Source organism: Amblyomma maculatum, chromosome 10 (genome assembly GCF_055883805.1).
Source record: "Amblyomma maculatum isolate TAMU_Amacu chromosome 10, ASM5588380v1, whole genome shotgun sequence".
Classification (NCBI taxonomy): Eukaryota; Metazoa; Arthropoda; class Arachnida; order Ixodida; family Ixodidae; genus Amblyomma; species Amblyomma maculatum.
In genome coordinates, this window is record NC_139353.1 from 158,500,112 (window position 1) to 158,524,603 (window position 24,492).

The following is a 24,492-nucleotide window of genomic DNA, read 5'->3' on the forward strand; positions in this document are numbered from 1 at the left end:
ATGCGCCAGATGGCTGACAGATGTACACACATTGATTTTATGGGCTACTTCTAATGGTTTATTTTTTAACCCTTCTCTATGGTTAGCTTGGGCACACTATATATGTATTACACCGGACCAATTATTTATTAGTACTGCGTGACCACCACCCTCTAGGCGCTGCTGCTCCAGAAGACGCGGGAGATGAGACAGAACGCTGCGGAAATGGCATGCCTACAATTGCTGCTGTTGCAGTGAGCGTCGTCTTCTGATAAGTGACAAGGAGACCCTGCCAAAATTGGCTGCTATTCATCGCTGCTCCCAGATGCTGCCAGTACTTAATTTTTATTCGCTCCATAAATGCAGTTAATATCTGTAAAGGAGCCACATTTGTAATAGCCTATAGCATACCCAATAACTTTTCGCCTTCGTTTCTTTCGGAACACACTATTGCCGCAGAGAGTAAGTATCTGCAGATTAATTTATTTCAAAAGAAACCTTCTCGAAACAGTACCCGCGAATGGAACCGGGGACAATAGTAGTATTTCAAACTTTACTAATTTGCACCAATCAAAGCAACAAACCCTCATCAGGTAGGAGAAGCGCTTTCAGTACAGGGATATCAAATTTGATTCCAGGGCTTGTTTCCGACGGAGCAGAGCAGTCAGGCAGACGCTACTTGCTCAAGCAGCATGGTTGTCCACCCATGCTTATTCCCTCTCCCGATTTCCGCTTTGCTTGAACTCGGCGCCGCTGCACTGGGCAGTCGACGCTCGCGCAGGACTGTTAAAGAATGTGCGAGGTGATTTTAGAAACATTTTACTCCAAAATATTTACCGACACTTAAGCATACTGCCGATCAAAAATTGACAAAAATTGGTAGTTCACGCTAGCATCCTACCTTACCTACCTTGCCTACCTTACGGGATGAATGGAAGACAAGTTTCCAAGCACATGCAGACAGCAACATTAGTTGAAAGCACATATTCCTACTTGAAACATTCCATTCGTGAAAATTTGAACTGTGGCAAATTGTAACTCTGAGTACAAGGTCGAGTGTGGCAAGTTTTAGATCCAATACATTGGTCAGACCGATAATTCATTCCGAATTGAGCTTAGTAACCACTGCGTTCGCGCAAAACCCGTTCCGCTCCTTCCTCTGAGCGCATTCACCAAAAAATCATAAGTTCAGCAAGGTAAGGGTTACACATCTACAGCGCGTTTTAACAACTCCCGTAAATGGCAACAAATGTAGTCATACTTAAATTTAGGATATAATACTCTACAGATTGGTATAAGTGAAAACCCCGGCACTCGGTCTGCACTGCAGAGGTCAGCCATCTATTGAAATTCAGTCCCCGTCTTACAGCACGCGCGGCGCAAACCGTTTCCTCTAATAAACGCCACACTTTCCTCTAACAAAGCTACACTTCCTGGCACCGCCCCGTAGAAAGAAACGAGTGGCCGCAAAGAATACTAGCCTCCTCTCGCCCCCTCTAGCTTTCAAACCACACACAGAAGGAAGGCTTGACAGCCACATTGTCGCTTGAGGTCATGGCCAACTCGCGTGCTAGCTTTCACTTTAAGCCATTCACCCACGCCTATCTTCTTTATTTGAGTTCTGTCTTCACCGCTAATCTTACCTGAACCACACTTCTTTATTTTGCGTTTCATTTGTCTTCCTGTCCTTTTTTCATTCACCTTTCCTTCGTTTCCCCCTTTCTTGCTTGTCTCTCCTTTCAAACCAATGTTATAATAAGGGTTTTATTGTAATTGTATTGTAAGGGTTACAAAAAGCGCATGTTAGCCCTCTGTGTTGTGAAGACCGCGAAGGTCTGGCCACTGTAGAGGTGCCCCTTAGCGTTCGCTCTCGAAACATGCAGAGAAACGACGCAGTGCTAAAATCTGCGCCACTAAATGAACAGGCGTAGAACCACTTTGTTACGCTTTAGTGAATACTTTTCTACGCAAAATTTCAGCCCTGAGACATCATCGCCTTTAACAAAAGCTACCGATAAAGAGATATGTATCGGACGCACTTTATGTCGGCAGCATATATCCTTGCGTACAAAGTTACATACAAAATCCTCCGCTGACTAAGAGCGAAGCCCCTGTAATGTAAGCACTAGCCTTAGGCGAGCACAGAAACACGATAGCCTGAGCAATTTCCAGAGGCTTCGCGGATCTCTTCATGGGCGTCTCGGACATCAAAAAGGCCTTGTGGGCGTCACTCAGATCAGCAGTCATCGCTGTCTCCGTCCATCCAGCTCGCACGCAGTTGCATCGAATGCCATGCATTGCCATTTCTTTAGCCGCTGACTTTGTGAGAGCCTCAACGCCAGCCTTGGAAGCAGCGTATGCGCAACTGCCGGAACTGCAGATCTTGGCCGACGTGCTGCTTACATTTACGATGGCGCCGCCTCCATCGGGCAGTTTTTCAGTGGCGCGGATCATTTCTCGGCAGGCTGCACGCATTACCGCGAAGGCACCCTGAAAGGAAAGAAAAAAAATTAAAAAGCTTTGCTGATTATAAGCTTCGCAGATTACGCAGAATAGTGTATGAAACAGACAGCAAACTGCATAACCGCGTAATGAAGGGAACAATTAAGAGGTCCTCTCACTGCATGTAGTCATACCGAACAGTACTAGAAAGGAAATTTTATTTGCGCTCACTCAAAGAGAACAAAGATGTGTTCGGCAAACATTACGATGTATGCGCCTCATCTCGCTTGCATGTTAGAGAATGTCCTTTCATCTGCTGAATGCTTTTCTAGAGCCCTCCAAATTTATTTGCAACCCAGATGCCTGAAACAGATGCCTGCAATAGCAAATCGAAGGACCACCGCACATGATGCACAAGTAATAATAATAAATAATAATTACTTCACAGGAAGGGAAAGGCGCAGTATCGGTCCCACTTACTCTGTGGACACCTGAACAGCGCCGTAAGGAAAGAGCTGATGGTGGGAGTAAAGGTGCAAAGAGAGAAAGGGAAGCCGTAGTGGAGGGCTACGGCGTACGCTGGACCGTCTGGATGGTGATTTCTTTTTTGTTTATTCTTGATTTTTGCAATTAGAAGGAAGAAGTTCCTGCTCCGAACTCCTCGAGGTAACCACTGCAGGTAGTGATTGATTGATTGATTGATTGATTGATTGATTGAATGTCCTTTATTGAATGGGAAGGCTCATGGCCATGGATGGGGATAAAAGGGAGTAGACAGAATCGCCATTGTTTAGGTCGTCACTCGAATCACATTACTTTAACCAGGCCACTAAGCGAGCCATACTTGGCAAATATCATCTGTGTGTTAGCATCACTTTCTAGAAGGGAAAGGTAGTTCAGGCGGTAGGGTTCAATCTCGGAGCGCCCAGTAGAAAACGCGGGGCAATCCCAGAGTAAATGAGATATGCCGCCTCGAGTTAGAGTCGTACAGTGGGAGCACGTAATCATTTTCTCTCTGACGCCAGCGGGCCATAATACGGGGCGTGTAAGCCGCATGGGCAATGAGCTTGTTCAAAAAGACTTCTTGAATTCGGGTGAGGTGGGCTTTTCTCGTAAAAGGTGGGTTTGGTGTGGCCACCTGCATGCGATGCTCACTGAGGCTACGATGACTGGTCCGAGTATAGTGCATAAGGGCAAGAGAAGGGCTGAGTTGCCCGCCCAAGGTCGAATAAGGATGAAGCAAGGGGGGTGGAGAAGTAAATATGGACATCCCACGTGCCAAGGCAGCCGCGGCGTGTGCCACCGCATTGCCCCCTGATTCGTCCGAGTCACTGGGGTCCAGTTAATAGCGACAGCTCTGGACGCGAGTTGGTGGCGTTTAAGGAGGCGCTGTATGGCCGCAGCTGTTGCATCTTGTGAACCCGGAGTAGTGATTTCCTTGTAAGCTTCAAAGGAATCAGTAAGTATACGTATTGACCCAGTTCCGGTGCAGGGCACTCCTGACAAGGCTCCCCAAATCGCGAGGAGTTCTGCATGAAGAGGAGTACCTTGAGGTAGGTGGCAGGCATAATTAATCGTCTGAAAGGGAAGGGTTGTCATCGCATACCCAGGCCATAGATGCAAATTCACTTGTAATCGATGCGTCGGTGTATATGTCAATCGTATCAGGGATTCGCTCTTGTCGGTAATGGGCAGCGAGGAGCTCCCGGGGAATGACAAAATCGCGGTTTATATTTCGGCGATGGAGGCGTGTGACTACTGGCATCTCCCAAGGGGGAAGAGATTCATATAGGGCTGGTGTTTGGTCGTTACGCTGTTCATCTCAGGCCAGCAGGCGACGCCCCTGGACAGTGGTCTCTAGACGTATTCGAAGACGCGTTTGTGACTCGGTAATGATGCTATTGAGCGGTGGAAGAGCAGCCAAACGCTCAAGTTCGGCTATAGGAGTGTGTTTAGGTAGACCGGTAATAGTGCGTAGTGTTGCGCGATGAAGTGTTCGACCTTAGCGAAGTCAGTCTTCGACAGTTGGAGGACGGGTGTATCATAAAGGATTTTTCCTATCGCCGCTGCTCTGGCCATCGCACGGCAGGCATGTTGCCGCGCACCGCCGTGCCGGTTGGACAGGCTACGAATAGCATGTAGCAATGCTGGCCAAAGGCGTTGTAGCTGATGAACCCATTTCTGGGGACTGTTGCAGCTTGATATGGGCAGGCCAAGTGAAGGTGGTAAAATGCAAGAGCGGTCAAATATTTGCGCACGGTATAGAGTCTGCAAAATTGGAACGCGAGTTTTTTAAATCATACTACTGACATATCGAAAGCCGCTTCTACTTCTCCTGGTTAAAGACGCCGCTGCGGATTCAGTGAACTAAATATTCTTCATTAAATGTTTTATCTACAAGGAGACGTTATGATGAACCCTGGTGACTTTCTGACAAGGGCTGCTGCTGAGTGAAACTAAAGACATGAATTATGCCATTTGTTGCAGCAAGGAACAGAATCTGAATGCGCTTGGTGTGACACAGCACCGTTGTCCTTGTAACAGCAGTGCCCTCCTGTATGTAAATTAGTTAAAAAGAGAAGCTTACTGCCCCACAAATGCAAAGCCGAGTAAGCAATGCAGTGTCTTAGAAAAATTTCCGCTTGGCTAACTTATACCTTTCGGACGAAATATCTAACTTGAACAATGTTGGATTCGGGAAAAGTAATAATCGGAATATAATATGATAGCGAAACCTTTTTTCGACGTTTTCATAAAGAAAGTGCTAAGCCTGAGCCAGTGATCGATCATAAAATTGTACGAGTGTGAACATTGTCATGAAAACGCCTGTTGCCGAAATTTGTGCATGGGCAGAACTGATATAGTGCACGTCTAATTAATGCAGTCACGATAGGTTCTAATACATAGCAGCACTAATTACACACGCCTCTTAAATTTTATATCTCTTGTTTCTTTACACCATGCTTTTGTGTTGCGTTCATCGTTAAGTTTATTGTTATTCATTTTATTTATTGATTTTACTTTTAAATGTTTTAGTGCTTGTTTTATTCATTTTATTTATTGATTTTACTTTTAAATGCTTTAATGCTTTTTTAGACCATGTGACGTGCACTGGATGTGAGTAGCATCACCCCTGTACGCCTGCGTAGTTACCAAATTTGCTTTATTAAAAACTTCATTGAGAGTAAGCGGTCGTACTTCTCTCTCACACGTCCCTGTCGCGCTTCTGTCAATATGAATACAGCTTGTGGCTCCTAACTTAATGCTTAGCGTTCAACAGGAAATCAGTATGGACAATGAACACAAAAAAAAAGCGTAGTTTATATGTTGGACTTAGAAGACATGTTCAAAAGAACAGTAACATTTCTCCTATCGCCGGAAAGAATAGCGCGAGGCCCGGTGCCAGTTCAGGAATGTCTGCAATAGCGTCCTCCACTAGGCTTTCAAGAAAAATTTCCTGAATACAGCATGACACGCTCTTTTCAGGCATCTGCTTTCACCGTCTACAATCCTCAATATGATTGGTTTTTCTGAAATTGAATTTCCCTCGTTCTCTCCAATAAATATAAAGCGGACAATCTACCCTCTGAGAAACTTTCCACGAGTCAATTGCAGGCATGGATTAAGAGGTAGGGACGCAGTGAACTTTCATAAATGGCTCATAGTAGAATTGGCATAACGTGCCTTGAATATTGCTTATTTCATATAATGTTCGTATTACGTAGAACAGATTGCCCGTGATTGAGTGACCAAAATTTTTAATGCACTTCCCAGGCCCTTACTACACTATAATCACGTGTTCCTTGATGGCGTGCTTTATCTCTTTGTCGAGCTTGAGATACCCCCACCGTCAAAGCTACACCCTCCTCCCCAGGACATATCTGACATCTACGATCCGTTGCGGAATACAAAATAGTGGCGTTTTGCGCACAGCCGACAATGCAATCGAATGCGTTATGAATTCTTACACATGCCTTCAGGAGAATTAAAAGAGTTCATTTTTGTTTGTGGTTTAACGTCCCAAAGTGACTCAGGCTATAAGAGATGCCCTAGTGGAGGACTCTGGAGGACTCAGTTCAGTTCTATCTCTTAACTGAACTGAACTGAGTGGAGGACTCTGGAAACTTTGATCACCTGGTGTTCTTTAACGTGCCCTTATATCGCCCAACACATGGGCGCCTTGCTTTTCGCCTCCATCGAAAAGCGGCCGCCGAGGCCGACATGCGATCCCGCATTCTTGTGAGTAGTGGTCGAGCGGCACCCAGGCGGGGAAAATTATAATCAGCAGCATATTTTTCCTCCAACCATGCCATCCATACATGTGCTTTGAGGCTCGAAACGATTTGACTAAGTTGACGTGAGAAGTTTTAAAAAGGTAAAAGTTTTAAAAGTCTTTGCAGGCGATTGAATATATACTTTATTTTCAGCCCTCTGTGAAGCACTGTTGTCCAAAAAGAAGAGGAAAGGCTACCGATAAATCGGTAGATGAAATAACATCTGAATGAGAACATTTGTCGTCTGCCTTCCGGATAGATTCGGCAGTGGGCTACTTCATGGGAAAAGCTGGAGATATTTTTGGCGGCGATTCGAATGTCGTCGCCTGCATCGTTTTTGTCTCCACACACACTATTGCACTAAAACCGTTTATTAGACATTCTTATGGTTAATTATAGTCGGTTGAATCCGTAATTATATAGCTGAACATCTTAGGATGGGATAAACAAAACAAAACGCAGCAAGGCTTAGCTGAACGAATGCGAACATCTACTTCTAATGGCGCTTAGCAACGCTGAACCACCGCCAACATTTTTTTGCCTGGATTATAAGAACCATGTTTCTTACGCACTTTGCTCGGTTGTCGTTAAGTGGAAGGTACTGCAGAGAAGTTTAGGGCATTGCGCAAATCCCACAACGTATCTAATCTACGAAATCATATGGTGATCTAAAGATCCATTTAGCTACTGAAGCATTCTCCAATACGAAACCCGACTAACTATAATGCTGAATCTGTAAAATAGTTTTGCCACTCAGATTCCTTGGAATAATTGAGCTTTGGACGAGTTTGCTTTACGATGTAGTGGAATACAGACAGCGCCCACCACACTACGACGAAAAATCTGCTACAACAAGCAGGTAACCTGCGCTAATAGTGCTGAAGATAGAACATAAATAGCATGAACACATAAACACTGATACGACGTTATTATAAGGACACAACAAACGTTCAGTTGAACCTCTGTTCAGCTCCAGGAAGCAAACAGTGAATAAAGTAGAAAAATTAGAAAAAAAGGTTAATGCCACAATGAAGGAGATAAATAGTAAATATATATGTAAACAATAAAAAATAAATATAAATATATGTACATCAAATCCAAACTAGAACAATAACACCCGGAATACATGCTGCAAAGGAGCACCCACGTGTCCAAAGCAACAACAATCGTGTGTCCACAACACTGTGCACAATGAACTCGCATAGACTTCATATTTTCAATCTATCCGTCCTTGTTTATGCACTCATGCTCGGTATGTATTCATACCAACTTGTCAAGTTATATGGGTTGAGGGAGTAAATAACAACTGTTGCAGCGTATTTTCATTAATCTTTCCAGTGACGGGAATACAGTGAGGAGGAAGATATTTAACGTGAACATTGCGTTCTCATTATGTCGGGTCTGATTAAATATGGGAAGTGAACGTGATTTATTCCTAAACAATCCTTTTCACCCTCTATTGTGATGTAGATATTTATGCCATATCGAAATTGTTGGCTACAACTGATCCTCGGGTACGCTCTAGGTCATAATATTGGCAACATTCATCACGCCAGTAGGGCTGGAACCTGAGTAAATAAGATTTTTTTGCATTCAATTCGAATAAAGTTAGCGGCGAGGAGCCTCCAAGGGGCGGAAGAAACGTCATCTTTGGCAGCTCACCTTCAAGTTAACCTTGATGACTTCATCGAACAAGCCTTCGGTACAGTTAGCGATAGGAGAGAGGCCGCCTATTCCGGCAGAGTTGACCACGATGCTGAGTGGCTGCGAGAACATACTGCGGATCTTCCGAAAAAGCTCCTCAACGGACGCCGTCTCACCAACGTCCACGCACATGGCACAGTGCTTTGTATCCCCTGCGAGTATGTTACAAAATGAAGGGGCCGCTGCGATCAAATGTCAAACAAATTCATCACATTTAATAAATACATGCTAAACAAAGAGAACGTTAAGCTGCCTCAAAGCTAAGAAGGTTGCTAATATTAATTCATCATTCGACATGAGCAAATGCGTAGAATAACTTGAATTTCTACCCACCAAGAAATGTATATCTATAAGAAAACGGCGCTCAACATGACATCAAATAGTTTTCATCGTGCGTGGACTATTTCAAAAGAAGGTATCGCCACTGCTCATATTGATATTCAATAAAAATTGCGAGTCCTGTTTTTTTTTCTTTGTATGCTGTTATTGTAAGGAATCATGAGCGAAGGTTGATGTGTACAAGCAAGTGCCCCGTGTAGTTTTTAAAATACGTTATTTGGAACATTATATGAATTGATAGCCTTAGACCATTCTCTAATAACAGTCACGCAAAAGCGTTCAGGAAAACCAAATTTCTTTACCTTAGTCTCATAATAATCAGTAACTTATTCATGCCCACCATAGGACTCTGAACTCTCCAGTTAGCTTTCTTGATCATTTTCTGCAACTTCGGCGATGAACGTGCAATTATCCGGTTCCTAAATCCATGTACAGAGCGGTTATTGGGGCGCTCCCTGCTGTAGCAACCTCTCTTTAAATCCTCGTAATCACTGAATTCATTCCGTTCCCTTTAAAGTAAATTACTAGGGAAATTTGTTCTGGACACTGGCAGACCGCGGATTTTATTATTTTATTCTAAGAAAGGTCACGATCTTGCCCTAGAGCACGGTAAACTGCAGGCCTGTGATTTTTAATGTTTAGATATTGTCGCCGATCACTCGGTAATAGTCTCGGCGTGATCTCGCACTACAAATGTGATAAAGTTGCGTCTCGCGTCAGCGTGCATGAGCCAGGCCATTCCATGCGCTGCAATATGATTACCGGCGCCTACAGCCGCTCCAGGGATAACAGAGCCGGTACAGAGCTTATCCGCTAACGCGCCGTTTGTTTAGCCCAGCCAAGAAATTGTAGAATAAAATGAACCGAACACAAGCGGCCTCCCTTTCTTGCTTGCCAGTCCTAGTGGTGAACAGCCCGTTCCCGAAGTGTTAGAGCCTCAGGATCCTTTGGAAACCTAACAGAAAGAAACAGCCGGTATATTCCCAAACGTACGCGCTGCAATGCAAGGAGTGTGGTGACTTTGGAAAGAGCTCTAATGGGCGCAATTTAGGAAATGCGACTCCTGGTGTCGTTTGTACACGGTTCGTATAACCGTGAGCAACACATGAACCGATAATATTGTTTTCATGATCGTGTAACATGCCGCCCACTCGGACAACCTTCACTAATTCGTTAGCTCAGCGGGCGCTCTGAGGATACTGGCTCGCTTTTCTCTCCACCTCAAGATAGCGTCGCGGAAGCTTGTCTCGACGGGCGCGCCTTCCACTCCAGCAGGTTTTATAGCGAGAGCTACATTCGGCTAACAGTCGAGGCTATTGCTGCGGAACAGCCCAGGAATGTGTGGAATGCTCCGCGGAGAGAAGGAGCAGATGCGAGGGGTGGCATCAGAGCTTCACTGCCGGTTGGGGGCTCGGCTGACGCACGCGCCGTTCCGCGAATGGCACATGCCGGCTATGCGCATAACTCCGTGTATAAATGCAGGCGAAACAAGGCGATGCCAGCCGTCTTGAACCTGATAAGTAAGCCGGAGTCGGCACTGCTGTCAGATGTCTGCTTTGAATCGCAGTGAACAAAGAAGCCTGTTTTGTTAGACTTGCGGAGAGCGGCAAACAATGAGTTTAGGTGGCGCCGCGAACGTCTATCAAACATACGATTAATGTGGTTTGCACCTGTGTGCCAGCTTACGGCACTGTTTCAGAGTTGTGCGTGACATTGGGGGACTTCAACAAGGAGGAATAGTCGTTTAGTTGTCATATAAAAATGAAATTCCACTTTAATTTGACATCAAGTTTCAACCTCCCAACCACAGAGTGGCTGCCTGCCATTGCATCTAGTGTTTCTTTCGAAATGGCCGCGTATTACTATACCGATCACCGGGCAGTCTTCCCTTCTGTGCGTGAAATAAAAAGAATGATGTGTGACGACAAAAGTCACTGCAAAGTCACTATTCAATATAAGATCAACAAAGGCTTGGGACCACGACAAAACGCGAGGAAACTAGATCTCGGTACATATATACTGGCTTAGCCGAGCTACGGCTCCGTCACAAGGTTTGAAGTGAAAGCTTCATCACGCCAGGAATTCAAGCCGTCGACATGGGAGCAAATATGACCTCGAAAAACTTTGAAGGTGACAAATAATTTCGTAACCGCATCGTAGGGGAAGGGAGGAAGGTGGGAGTGAAAGCAAAGGAAAGAAAGCGATGCTGTATTGGAGGGCTCCTGAGCCCCGTAGGTCGAATAATAATATGTGTCAGACGAAAACATGTCCACCTGTCGAAATGTTAGCTCAACCTGCGAACTGAGGTGTCCCCTTACCCTTGTTCAGTGCTCCTTCAAACCTAAGAAAAAACCAAGACACACTACTTTACCGACCATCGGAGTGTTTCCGTCGGAAACAATAAAATTGCAATCCAGTGAAAACATTGGAACCCATAAAATTGAAACCAAGTGAAACCATTCCTCACAATCTGCTTAATCCAAGCTTGGCAATGAGCTTTCGCTTTCCTCCAGTGTTAACCAGAGTTAAACTACCAAATTATTTTTATAATCTTGTTGAATTCATCCAACTGATGAATTCAGGCAATTTACGATGATTGAATTGTAGTGTCGCACTAACGCTCGGTGACTGTTGCAAAGAAGACGAGCGTATGTAAAAAAGGCAAAAAAGAAGACGTCAGACAAAGGAGACGACGCAAGAGACTGTCCTGCTAGTTAAAACGTTCGACGAAAACATCGACCTGAGAACCTGAGGCTGAACGAACTCTTACATTTGGTGGAGGCTGCTCTTCGTTTCCTCCTCTCACGCTTTAGCTTCGCAGTCGCACACTCGCTCCGCCATCCGCTATGCCTGAGGCAACAAGGTAGACCGCTACACCATGCTCGACTGCTCCCACCACTCCGCCTACCATCCTCTGCTCTGGTGGGCTTCGCCAGCGTGACCCCAGCTCCTTTAGTGACGCAGATGACCAGGATGTGGATGACTGGCTACCTTCATATGAACGTGTAAGCGCCTACAACAAGTGGGACGATGCCACCAAGTTAGCTAACGTCCTCTTCTATCTGACAGACTTAGCCAATTTATGATTTCGCAACCACCAGCCCAACCTGCCCACCTGGTCGGCCTTTAAAACGAGCTTTTCTGAGGTGTTCGGGTGCCCCGCCGTGCGCAACCTCCGCGCCAAACAACGCCTCCAAGCCCGCGCTCAGCTTTCTGAGGAAGCATTCACCAGCTACATAGAGCACATTGTTGATCTTCGTAAACGTGTTAATCCTTCTATGTGCGAAGCTGACAAAATCACCAAAATCCTGAAGGGAATCTCCGACGATGTGTTTCATATGTTGACGGCCAGAAAGCCGCAAACCGTCGTCGAAGTGGTTCAGCTTTGTCAAAGTTACGACGTCCTTAAGAGGCAACGAGCTTCTACTCGACGTTCTGTCATGAACGATCGCTTATTAGTGCATCCGACAGCATGCGGCCTCGCATCTAAACCAGCTTCCCTCCAGAGATCAAGGCTTCTATACGGGAAGAAGTGGCTCGCCATCTGTCGCTCCTCCCTGCTTCTGCAGCAACCACTCCCTCGCTAGATCCTGCACTTCGACGCACCATCCAGGAGCAAGTTGCAAAAGTTTTACCGCCAAGCTCTCAACTTACACCTGTGACAGCCCCGCTAACGTAAGCCGCTGTACCGCCATACCACCACCGTGCCCTGTCGTGTATGCTGCGCTGTTACCACCACCACCACCTCCGCCCCACCCTTATCTGCCTCCTCAACGTCCGACCAACAATCCATGGCGGACCTCCGATAACCGCCCAATCTGTTATTCATGTGGCATTCCTGGCCCCGTCGCCCGGCTTTGCCGCCATCGCGCGCAGTCGTATCGCAATGGACCCCGCCTGTACAGTTCCAACTGAGTTCCAACTATGAACATTCCCCTCCCCCTCTCGCTACTGGCCCCTCTAGGGACTCATTTTATCCTCACCGCTCCTCCCACTCCTGCCGCCGATCACCCCGTCTCCCCGCCGTCGTTCCCTCTCGCCACTCCACCGTCGCTCTCCTGCTAGCCCCTAGGAAAACTAATAACCGCAGTTCCAGAGGCAAGAACTGCGTTTTCTTCTACTTGTGCAAGTCCGCCTTCCCCGGCTAAAGCTATAGAAGTGTTTTTGTGGACACTTGCGCCGCTGTGTCTGATATAAGTGCTAATCTTTGCCGCAGACTTCGCAAAGTTACGACGCCTGTTTCGAAATGTTTTCTCCGAACTACAAGCTCACATTGCGTTCAACCGCTTGCGGTGTGCACTGCTCGAATTGCCATTCTACATCGCCGAATTTCTTGTGCTGTCTCACTGCTCTCACGAACTGATTCTGGGTTGCGACGTTCTCACCAGTCATTCTGCGATTATTGATTGTGCCCGAGCCAGCATCGAATTGTCTCCGCTCTCACCTGCCGCCTCGTCCGACACACCGCTGCACGTCGATAAGATAACCGTTGCCGAATATACTGACATCCCCACCTACTCTACCGTCCTTGTGCCCGTTTCCTGCGCCTGCTTTTCCGATTCGACTGTGCTTTTCACTCCGACTCATGCCGCTAATCGTCTTCATGGCTTAGTCCTGCCTTTCGACCTTCTGACCTTCTCTGGTGGCTACAGTGCCAAGAACGTCTCTAACCCGTTTCCTTGTCCGTCAACGCTTCTTCATGGAGAACGTCTAGGTCATGTCGAGCCCTTTGATGACACTAAAACATATGACGTCTCAGAAGACCCAGCCCCACTTAAGCTCGATACTATTGACTTGCCTGCATCTTTACAGAACGACAACTCCACTTCAGCTTTTTCTAGCTGTCTGGATGCCAGTCTTTCAGCAGATCAACGCGACCAGCTCGTCAGCTTGCTTCGGGGCTTCCGTTTTTCATTAGACTTTCCTCAGACATCTTTGGGGCGCACATCCGTAGTCACTCACTGCATCGACACCGGTACGCATACCCCGGTACGCCAGCGCTCTTATGGCGTATCGGCTGCAGAATGTCAAGTTGTCACCAAGCACGTTAATGACAGCCTTCACCGCGGCGTCATCCGCCATTTTGACCCCACGGCGCCTACCGAACTTGACAATGATGCCAGTGGTGTCGGCTTTGTTCTTGCACAATGAAAGCCCGGCTGCCCAGAGTACGTTGTTGCATATGCCAGCCGCAGCTTAGCAAAGGCCGAAAAAAATTCTGTAACCTAAAAGGAGTGGTTGGTCATCGTTTGGGCCATTGGGAGTTCCGCCCATCTCTCTACGCTCGTCCCTTCTCTGTTGTCACGGACCTTCACGCACTCTGCTTGTTGTCCACCCTTAAAGATCTATCCGGCCGTCTTGCTCGTTGGGCGCTCCACTTAAAAGAGTACGACATTCAGGTCATATACCGGTCTGACCGTAAGCAATCTGATGCCGACGCCCTGTCTAGGTCACCTCTGCAATGCGGCGCTGACTCGACAGCTATCACCGTAGGTGACTCATCTTCGCTAGAACTTGCCGACATGCCCAATGAACAAAGGCAAGACGCTTGGGTAGCTTCTATTCTCACGCTTCTATCTGCACCTTCTCTGCGCCCAGCTTCTCGAGCGCTTCGTCCCCAAGCTCATCATTTTGCCATCCGCGACGGCATGCTCTACCCCCGAAATTACCGTTCCGACAGACGCAAGTGCCTCCCTTGTAATTCCTCGGAACCTCCGTTCGGAAATATGCGCTGCGTTTCACACCAATTCTCAGTGTGCCCACGCCGGAGTGTTGAAAACTCACACTCGTCTTCGCCTCCGCTATTACTGGCAGGGTATGTACGGCTTCGTGCGTCATTACGTCCGCGCATGCCAGGAATGCCAACGTCACAAAAACCCTCCACACCACTCCATCGTTCCGATAGAGCCCTTGCCCTGCCCCAGCCGGCCATTCGACCGTATGGGTATTGATCTTTATGGGTCACTGCCAATCACTCCAGCTGGTAACAGTTGGGTCATCGTGTCTGTTGACTACGCAGAACCATCCTCTTTACCTTCAGCGTCGGTGCCAGACGTTGCGTCTTTCGTCCTGCACAATCTTGTTCTGCACCACGGTTCAAATAAAGAATTGCTCAGTGACCGTGGCCGTGTTCTTCTCTCCGAAACCGTTGAAGCCCTTCTTAAGCAGTGCCGCAGGTTCCACCGTTTTACCTCGGTTTACCATCCGCAGACAAACGGCATCACGGAACGTTTTAACCGCACCTTGAGTGACAGGCTGGCCATGGAGGTCGCGTCCGACCATTCAAACTGGGACCGGATTCTCCCGTTCGTCACATACGCTTACAATACTGCAATACAAAGCACGACCGGCTTCTCTCCCTTTTTCCTTCTATACGGCCGTGAATCCACCTCAATTATGGACGAAACTATGGACAGCGTATTCCCTTATTGCCCTGACAACTCCGAATCGACCGCAGTCTCTCAAGCGGCCGCATATGCAGAAGAATGCCTCCAGTTAGCCCGATCATTTACAATCCAGAACCAGGGCCACCAGCAGTTCCTTCGTGCACCAACTTGTCCAGCTCATTCACACAGCACAGACTCCCTTGTGTGGGTTCCCGCCACCCCCTCCGGCCTCTCTACGAAACTTTCTTCCAAGTATCATGGTCCATATCGGGTTATTTGCCAGACCTCTCCGGTGAACTACTTAATAGAACCACTTGCACCGACACCCGATATGCGTCGCCGCGGACATGAAACAGTGCACCTTGACCGCCTCAAGCCCTGTTATGACCCGCCTGTTTTGTCGACGCCATGAGTCGGCCTAAATGTCGGCAGGATGCCTCCTTTTTCTCCCGGGGGTAATTGTAGTGTCGCACCAACCCTCGGTGACTGTTGCAAAGAAGACGAGCGTATGTAAAAAGGCGCGTGCTAAAGAAGAAGATGTCAGATGGAGGAGACGACGCAAGAGACTGTCCTGCTAGTTAAAACGCTCGACGAAAACATCGACCTGAGAACCTGACTGAACGTACTCTTACAAAATAAATGACTGTAATGGCCACAGAGCACATTTATGTTACGCGCATGGGCAGAACGTTTGCGCTGTGGATAAAGCCAGGATAGATGTGATGATGATGGACTAAAGTGGTGTGCTAGATAATATTAAAACGTGAAAAGGAATGACCCTGAAACAAAACTCAAAAGCTGACCGTATCGAGAGCGTGCAAACGTAGGTAAAGGGGAGGTATCAGTCTTTACCTTCTAGGAGGCCACTGTTGTGTAAATGGCAAATAAAGATTTCATTTTCCATGTCAGTGAATTATGAGAGACCAAACGAAGCCACTGCGTTGGCCGTCGTTAGAGTCGTTTAAGTGACTCAATAAGATGTTCATAATGCGGTTTTTCTCATTCATACGAATACAAATATCTTTATGTCAACATCTGGGCTGTTAGGGGTGTGCTCAAAAAGCCTATGATCGCTATGCCAGAGGGGCGCACCCCCACGTACTAATAAACCGGCTACAGCAGAACGTGGGCAGAACTAAAATAAATAGAAAGTCTACGATGCATAGATTAACGTCATATTCAAAAAACATTAGTGTACATCCTTTTGCAATAACAAAAAAGTGTAAATGAAAATACGCTCAGCATTCCAACGAACTATGCTGGCGGGATTGAAATGAGCAGGAGCTGGGCAGTGCGCACGGTGTACTTGTCAAATTCAACTCTAAACTGAAATTTCTTGAAACCTTTCTGAACGCAGCGTTTGGATGGGTGCGGTAGTATACGCCTTTAGGTTGCCTCCGTGAAGTGCTGGGCATGTAGGTCAGTCGATGGAATGAAGAAAGGAGTCATGATCTGTTCCCCAGCCCAAAAGCCAATCGTTTTACTCTTAAGCGTAGTCCCGTTGAAATGACTCTGATATGGAAATGAAAATAACTTTACCTGCGTCGGTTAGGATGCTACACTGAGGCGGTATTACCTGGGAAATGACCTAGGGACCTGCGGAAATGGCCAAAAATATCGATACCCAATGAGAGGAAATAGCTAAGTGATTTTATTCAGCACATTGAATCGCTGTTTCTCAGTAAGAGAAAAATCATTCAAAGGCGGAGAATTCGAGAAATAATTCCCAAGACAACTTTCTTAACGTACACAGGCTTGTCTATTCTGGAGGATGCCTTTCGCTGAAAGCTGAAAAGAAACATCGATCTTGTAAGGACATATATAGGACGCAGGACGGAGTCCCCCTGTGATAATGAGCCTCCGGTGAAGTTTTGGACGCCCTGCAAATAATTCTTGACAAGGAAAGCGAGACGTATTGCCAGAAGCGCTGTCTGTGACTTATAGCTCTTCCAATTCATGCATGGTACACACTGTTTGATCTTCCTTTACGAGAATGTCTAGAGAGGAGATCTCGCGGTAGCAATTTCTCAGTTTGGTTTACGTTAGGTAGATTCGGGAATTTTACACTATGGCCAAATCTATAGCTTTGAGGAATATATGGAGCCGGTATACCGGTGCATTGTTCTATACTGCAAACACCATACCCAATCCACAGTAATGGGAGGCGTTGAAGCCGAAGGCTGGCATCTTTGTTCCGCTACTGATTAAAATGCAGAGAAGCCCTCTGGGTCGGCAAGACAGGTCCACATGTGTTTTTGTTTTTTGTTTTTGCGCGCAGATTTGGCTGACCTTCTACTTGTTTGCAAATAATGTGTGAAAAAACGATGTAAAATATTTGCAGGCTTTTTGACCCTCAGTCATGAAAACCTATTTGCCCTATTCTCGCGTTCCCATCGTTCATTATGAATTTTTTGGCGCTCAGTTTTTTCTCTGGAGAAATAATGTTCTATGTAATGTTGAAAACAAATTTCTAATAATTTAAATATTCAAAAGTAATTAAGATCCTACGTATTGTTGCGTCCATCAACCTAGCAGCAACACGAATGAGGTATTTTATTTCTTGTAGAAGGTAGTACAACATTGTACTGTGCGCCCCGGCCTCCAAAACGAGGTAAGATAGTGTAAATGCTATTTGGCGACGCATATGTGGTCCCTGTTTGGATAGGCCGGCGCTGTGAGCGCTGCTAGGTTTTGTTCTGCTGACACAGCCAACGGTAAATAAAACTCGACGAATCTCAAAGGGTGGGGTTGCCAATTCCCGGATAGTTGTCAGAGGGGTCCCCGTGGCATTGTAACCATCCCGCAGTCCACGTAGCCGTTGCCGAGGCGGTGCCAGATTTGGAGGGGTCCGGGGTGGACCGATAAAGTAGGGCTCAAAACCAGAGAAAATTAAAAAATCCAAACGACCTTCATTCTAATTCTCCTATCTGTGATAAGTGCAGCACCCAGTCTCACACGCTTTTGGGTTTTGATGCTGAAGAGATTAGGTCCTCGCGGGACATGGCGGCTAGGGAGAACAAAGCCCAGGTTATGGGGAAGTCACCTTGGGCCCAGAATAGGGAAACAGTTCATGAAATGTTGGCTAAAGTGGTAGCTACTAAGCCTGAAACTTATAAATGGGCTGATAGTTTATTTAGTAATATGTACTTCGCAACCTAGTAACGCATAGTTGGCCAAAAAATTGCAGAACAACTCATTGAGTAATGAACCTTTCCTATTATTTGCAAGTGCTGATGTAATGAACTGCGATTATGACAGTTGGTGAATGTTTCTACAGGAGACACGATTGGGAAGCCACGAACACTGACATCCCACATACTATGTTGGAACGAAGCTGATAAAAAGAAATCACCATATAATAAAAAGATTTATCACTTAACCTACTAACTTCGAGTAGAGCTGAGCACCTCCTCACGAAGGCAGTATCATACTCTAGTAATTTTGATATGGTCAGCGTGCTGGTATCTAGCTTGATGGAACGAGAACCCCAAGGTCTGCCTTACCACGGAATGTTTCTTATGCGTTCGGAATCTTGGCGAACGCTGTGGGTGATGACAATGCACTTGGAGACCGAAGGCAGAGCCAGCAAAGACAAAGAGAGCGACTGTCCACTACAGAGGTCTGAAAAAAACGTAGACTTGAATTCTTCGTTCGCCTAACTACAATGTTCATCCAACTCCCAAAACACATTCCTTAGGACTTCGATTCCTTTCCGATATTCCGGGACCTAGGTACGTCTCATAGCACTGCAACGAAGAAAATTTACAAATCTGTTTTAGTCAAGAATGCTCACCTGGCAAAGACTGCGCCACTCTCCAAGCAGCCTCTATGCGCCGGCTCGCGACGACCACTGTGGCACTTTCGGCCGCGAGGGCGCGGCAGGCGGCCTCGCCGATTCCGCTCGAACCGCCCAACACCAAAGCGAGCCGTCCGCTCAACGACATAACCTAGCACCTCCGCCTGGCTCGCACTACTAATACTTCGCACAGACTCTCGTGCGCTGCTGCGCTTTTCGCATGCACGTAGCAGCGCTCTGCTTGCGTCCATACAAGCATATTTCAACATTCTGTTAGCAGCTGCATCTGTCGTAGCTCGGGCGCTCTCATCAGGGGACTCATCTGGGTAGGGGGTAGGCCTCCTTCCAGTCAAACTGGTTCCAAAATCTGGATGGCTGCTGGCGCGGTATTCACATGAAGCATACTCGTTCTGCCAGTGTGTTATCCTGAAGGATGGATGGATGAATGAATGAATGGATGGATGGATGGATGGATGGATGGATGGATGGATGGATGGATGGATGGATGGATGGATGGATGGATGGATGGATGGATGGATGGATGGATGGATGGATGGATGGATGGATGGATGGATGGATGGATGGATGGATGGATGGATGGATGGATGGATGGATGGATGGATGGACTATATGAGCGTCCCCTTTGAAACGGGGTGGCAGCAGTAGCTATCGTGCTCCTTTTTGTCCCTATATCTTAATTATTGTTTTAGATTGGTTAACTAAACCATCATTCTATTTATAAAATTTTTGTTTCTCCATTACTAACATTATGTCGATTCTCTGCTTTTAAGCCACCAATCTTTCAGTCATTTTTTGCTAGTTTCCACCGCCGGTTTATTCACCCGGGCACTGGTATCTCTAAACCCCAGAGCTTCAGGAACAGTTACTGCGCCTGCATCAACTTCCTGATGGATACCATTACATTCGAGTATAATATGGTCAATTGTTTCACTGGAGTTACCACATACAGCACATGCGTCATCTTCATAGTTAAATTTCTTTTTGTAGCTGCGTGTTCTAAGGCACCCTGATCTAGCTTCAAAAAGTAGGGCACTGCCTCTTGAGTTGTCAAAGAAAGCTTCCTTCCTCATCTGCATTTTCCACTTTTGGTATAATTCCACACTCTGTTTCTTCTCCATCAAATTTATCCAATTTTTACCTTCTCTGTTTTTCACCTGTTGCTTAATGCTCTTTATTTCTCCGTCCTTGTGACTAGCATACTTACTAGTTAGTTTCCTAGTTCTTTTCCTCCATTGTGAGTCAACGCTTTTTAAGTACAAGTATTTAAATACTTTAGCTGCCCATCTGTTACTGTCCAATATCCTCAGGCGTTTCTCATTGAATATTTTACTCTGAGCTTCCCGTACTTCGAAATATGCTCAGCCCATATCTCCCTGCACCGCCTCATTTGTGGTTTTGCCGTGGGCACCTAGTGCTAATCTTCCAACGGCTCTCTGATTTATTTATAATGTCCACTGTACCTCTGATTTTAGGCACAAAGTCGCATTCCCGAAAGTAAGTCCGGGCACCATAATTCCTTTCCAAATACCCCTCAAAACTTCATACCTGTTGTATCCCCACAATGCCCTATGCTTCATTATCCCGGCATTCCTTCGTCCTTCGGCCTTAAGTGATTGCTCATGCTTTCCAATGTATGCCAATCCTTCGTTTACCCACAACCCCAGATATTTGTATTCTGCTGCTCTGGGTATTTCATGGCCTTGTATTCTAAGACCCTGAACAGTTGAGCCGTTGAAAATTATCATGCCCGACTTAACTGCGCTAAAACTGAAGCCTAGAGCGTCCGCTCGTCTCCGAAATACTTAACTAGAGTTTGAAATTCTTCCAGACTCTCAGCTAGCAGCACAATATCGTCTGCATACATCAAACCGGGGAGGCACTGCTCTACCGCCTTTCCACCTAATCTATATGACAGGTTAAAACCTAGGTTACTCTCTTGTATCCTGCGTTCCAGGTTTATCAAATAAAGCATGAACAGCAACAGGACAGGCTTGTCTTAATCCTTTGCATACTTTCACATCTTCCGTACTTCTTATCCCTTCCCACGAAATTTCTACTGTGTTATCCCGGTATATTTTATGTAGGAACTCTATCATTCTGTTATGGATGGATGGATGGATGGATGGATGTTAGTAGCGCTCCCCTTAAAATGGGGTGGTGAAAGTCATTACCATGCTCAACCTTTTTTTTATGTTTTTAACTTCGACAATCTATCAAATTTAAACGGCTTTCCTTTTAGTCGCGGGATATATATCTTTAAATACCCATGTTTCCTTTCGATTTAGCTTCCATGAGTCCCTTCAGTAGAACTTATGTTGTTCGTTCTTCTTCGGAAGGTTCTTTAAAGCCTTCCTTTTATGTAGTTGGGCGTAGGGAAGGCCAGGAGGCGTACTTGAAGGTGATGATGGTAGAGCATATATTTACAGCATATATATATATATATGTATATATATATATATATATATATATATATATATATATATATATATATATATATATATATATATATATATATATATATATATATATATATATATATATATATATATATATATATATATATATTGTGAGCACTGTATGGCGCTTCATCTTCCACACGGTTGAACGTGCTGCTTCATCTTCATCCGTATTTCTAAGGTATTTCTATTGTTAGCCACCGCCCTTACCGTGTTTCCTTATCAGAACGTAAAATCATAGAAGATAATGTGAATATATGCTCCGACGAGACATTATTCGGCCCTCAGCTGGTCAAAAAAAAAGATGGGTCCGTGCGTTTTTGCGTTGATTACCGCGCACTTAACAAAGTCTCTCGCAAAGATGTTTACCCTATGCCACGAATTGACGACTCCCTCGACTGTCTTCAGGGCACCGAATATTTCTCCACTTTGGATTTGCGTTCCGGTTACTGGCAGATACCGATGCACGAAGCCGACAAAGAAAAAAACCGCATTCGCTACTCCCGATGGGCTTTATGAATTCAATGTCATGCCTTTTGGACTTTGTAATGCCCCCGCTACATTTGAGCGCATGATTGACACTGTTCTTAGAGGACTTAAGTGGAAAACATGCTTGTGCTACCTGGACGACATAGTTATCTTCTCTTCGACTTTTTCTGATCATTTATGCCGCCTTGATCAAGTATTAACGTGCCTGGCATCCGCCGGTCTCCAGCTGAACACAAAAAAGTGTATTTTCGCCAAGAAAGAGATTAAGATCCTGGCCACCTCGTCAGCCGCGATGGCATTCGACCCGACCCTGACAAGCTTGCTGCAGTTTTGAACTTTGCACGTCCTCAGCGGACTAAGGAACTACGCAGTTTCCTTGGCCTGTCTTCGTACTTTCGCCGTTTCATTCGCAATTTCGCTACCATTGCTGCACCGCTCCACCGCCTCCTTACCGACCGTACTACTTTCAATTGGTCCGAAGAATGCGAAAAATCTTTCCAAACCCTAAAGAATGCCCTCACTTCGAACCCTGTTCTCGCTCACTTCGACGACACTGCTACCACCATTCTCCACACCGATGCCAGCAGCCTCGGTATCGGCGCCGTACTTCTGCAACGTGATACCGCTTCTCGGGAAAAGGTAATTGCGTTTGCCAGTCGAACTCTAACACCAGCGGAACGCAACTACGCCATCACAGAGCAAGAGTGCCTCGCCGTCGTTTGGGCAGTTCAGAAATTCCGCCCCTACCTCTACGGCCGCCATATCACGATCGTTACCGATCACCACGCTTTGTGCTGGTTATCAACCCTCAAAAATTTGACTGGACGCCTGGGCCGTTGGATTCTGCGTTTGCAGGAATACCACTTCGATGTCATATTCAAATCGGGTCGCAAACATCGAGATGCCGATGCTCTTTCCCGCTGCCCGCTCCCAGAATCACCACCTAGTGCTTCTTCGCGCCTTCCTGCGTGCACCCTCGAAGTCCCAATGTCGTCCAGAGCTCCAAATATCCCCTGTGCTACTGCTGCCGCTGCTCCAGATCGCTAAGCCATTATTTCACACCAGCGAGCCGATCCCTACTGCCTTTCCCTAATCAACCTTCTAACCGATGCTTCTCACCCTCCTACCGCTAGGATGCGCAGGCAACTCCAAAAGTTTAAACTTGACAACGGCGTGCTCTCCCGTTATATTTATTGCTCTAAAGGCACCCGTTGGGTCCCCGTTATTCCGAGAGCGCTTCGCACCCGTATCCTGGCGGCTTTCCACGATGATGCTACAGCCGGTCACTTAGGATTTCATAAAACTTACCACCGCGTGAAAGCCCGTTTCTTCTGGCCAGGCCTCGCCTGAAGTGTGGCAAAATACGTCGGCTCTTGTCTGCCATGTCAGCGCCGCAAATGGCCCACTTCTCCTCCTGCTGGCCTACTACAGCCACTACCTTGCCCAGCTACTCCTTTTGCCGTTGTTGGCATAGACTTGTATGGGCCACTCCCATGGTCCGCACGAGGTAATCGCTGGATCGTCACCGCCGTCGACCACCTAACACGCTACGCAGAGACCGCTGCCCTGCCTAATGGCTCAGCACATGAGGTCGCGACCTTCTTTTTGGAATCGCTCGTACTGCGCCATGGGGCCCCTGAAGTGCTTCTCAGCGATCCTGGTCGGACATTTCTGTCGACGATTGTAGCCGAAGCTATTGAGGCCTCAACCACACATCACAAATTGACCTCCAGCTATCACCCGCAGACCAATGGGTTGACTGAGCGGTTCCACCGCACGCTTTCTGACATGTTGTCTATGTACGTCGACCAGGACCACCGAAACTGGGACGTAATAATTCCTTTTGTTACGTTCGCCTACAATACGGCTGTACAGCGGACCACAGGCTACACCCCGTTTTTCCTCGTTTACGGCCGTTCTCCCACTACCTTTCTTGACGCCTCTTTCTTTTCTACACATGCCAGTTCCTCATCCTCTCTTCCTGACCAGTTCCTTTCCCGAGTGGCCAAATCTCGTCGGCTTGCTCGCGTTAACACGGAAGCCAGCTAGGAAGACCGCAAGTGCCGCTATGATGCAACCCATCGCCAAGTTTCGTTCCGTCCCGGCGACGAGGTGTTACTTTGGACCGCAGTACGCACTCCTGGTCTTTGTGACAAGTTACAGCACCGTTACATTGGTCCTTACACAGTTCTTGCAAAAACCTCCCCGGTCAACTATCGCGTCTCCCCTGTTTACCCTCCTCCGGACAGTCTTTACCGTGGCACTGAAGTTGTCCACGCTCCTCGTATGAAACCTTTTATTCGGCGCAATCCTGCGGACTAACTGCGGCCAGGCTGGCCGATTTAACTGCGCGGGCGAAATAGTGTGAGCACTGTGTGGCGCTTCATCTTCCACACGGCTGAACGTGCTGCTTCATCTTCATCCTGCTCCCTCTTGTAGATACCCATCGTCATCGCGGAGTGTGTTTGGCTGCAGTGTGCGACCAAGGCTTCCGGTCTGCAATAAAGCCCGATCCCCCAAGTCCGACCTTCGCGTTACCTAACACGATATATATATATATATATAGATATATATATATATATATATATATATATATATATATATAT

The 24,492-nt window shown here is 46.6% G+C and overlaps 1 protein-coding gene across 1 annotated transcript; it reads right to left on the reverse strand.

The window, feature by feature from the left end:
* Positions 1-1,965: 1,965 nt before the first annotated feature.
* LOC146177772 (carbonyl reductase family member 4-like) lies at positions 1,966-19,068 on the reverse strand. Its single transcript, XM_084581319.1, has 3 exons — positions 18,918-19,068; positions 8,358-8,551; positions 1,966-2,469 (listed from the first exon to the last, which is right to left on the reverse strand). Exons 1-3 carry the CDS (start codon positions 19,066-19,068, stop codon positions 2,053-2,055), a joined length of 762 nt encoding a protein of 253 aa, XP_084437445.1. The 3' UTR covers positions 1,966-2,052.
* Between the last annotated feature and the right edge of the window lie 5,424 nt (positions 19,069-24,492).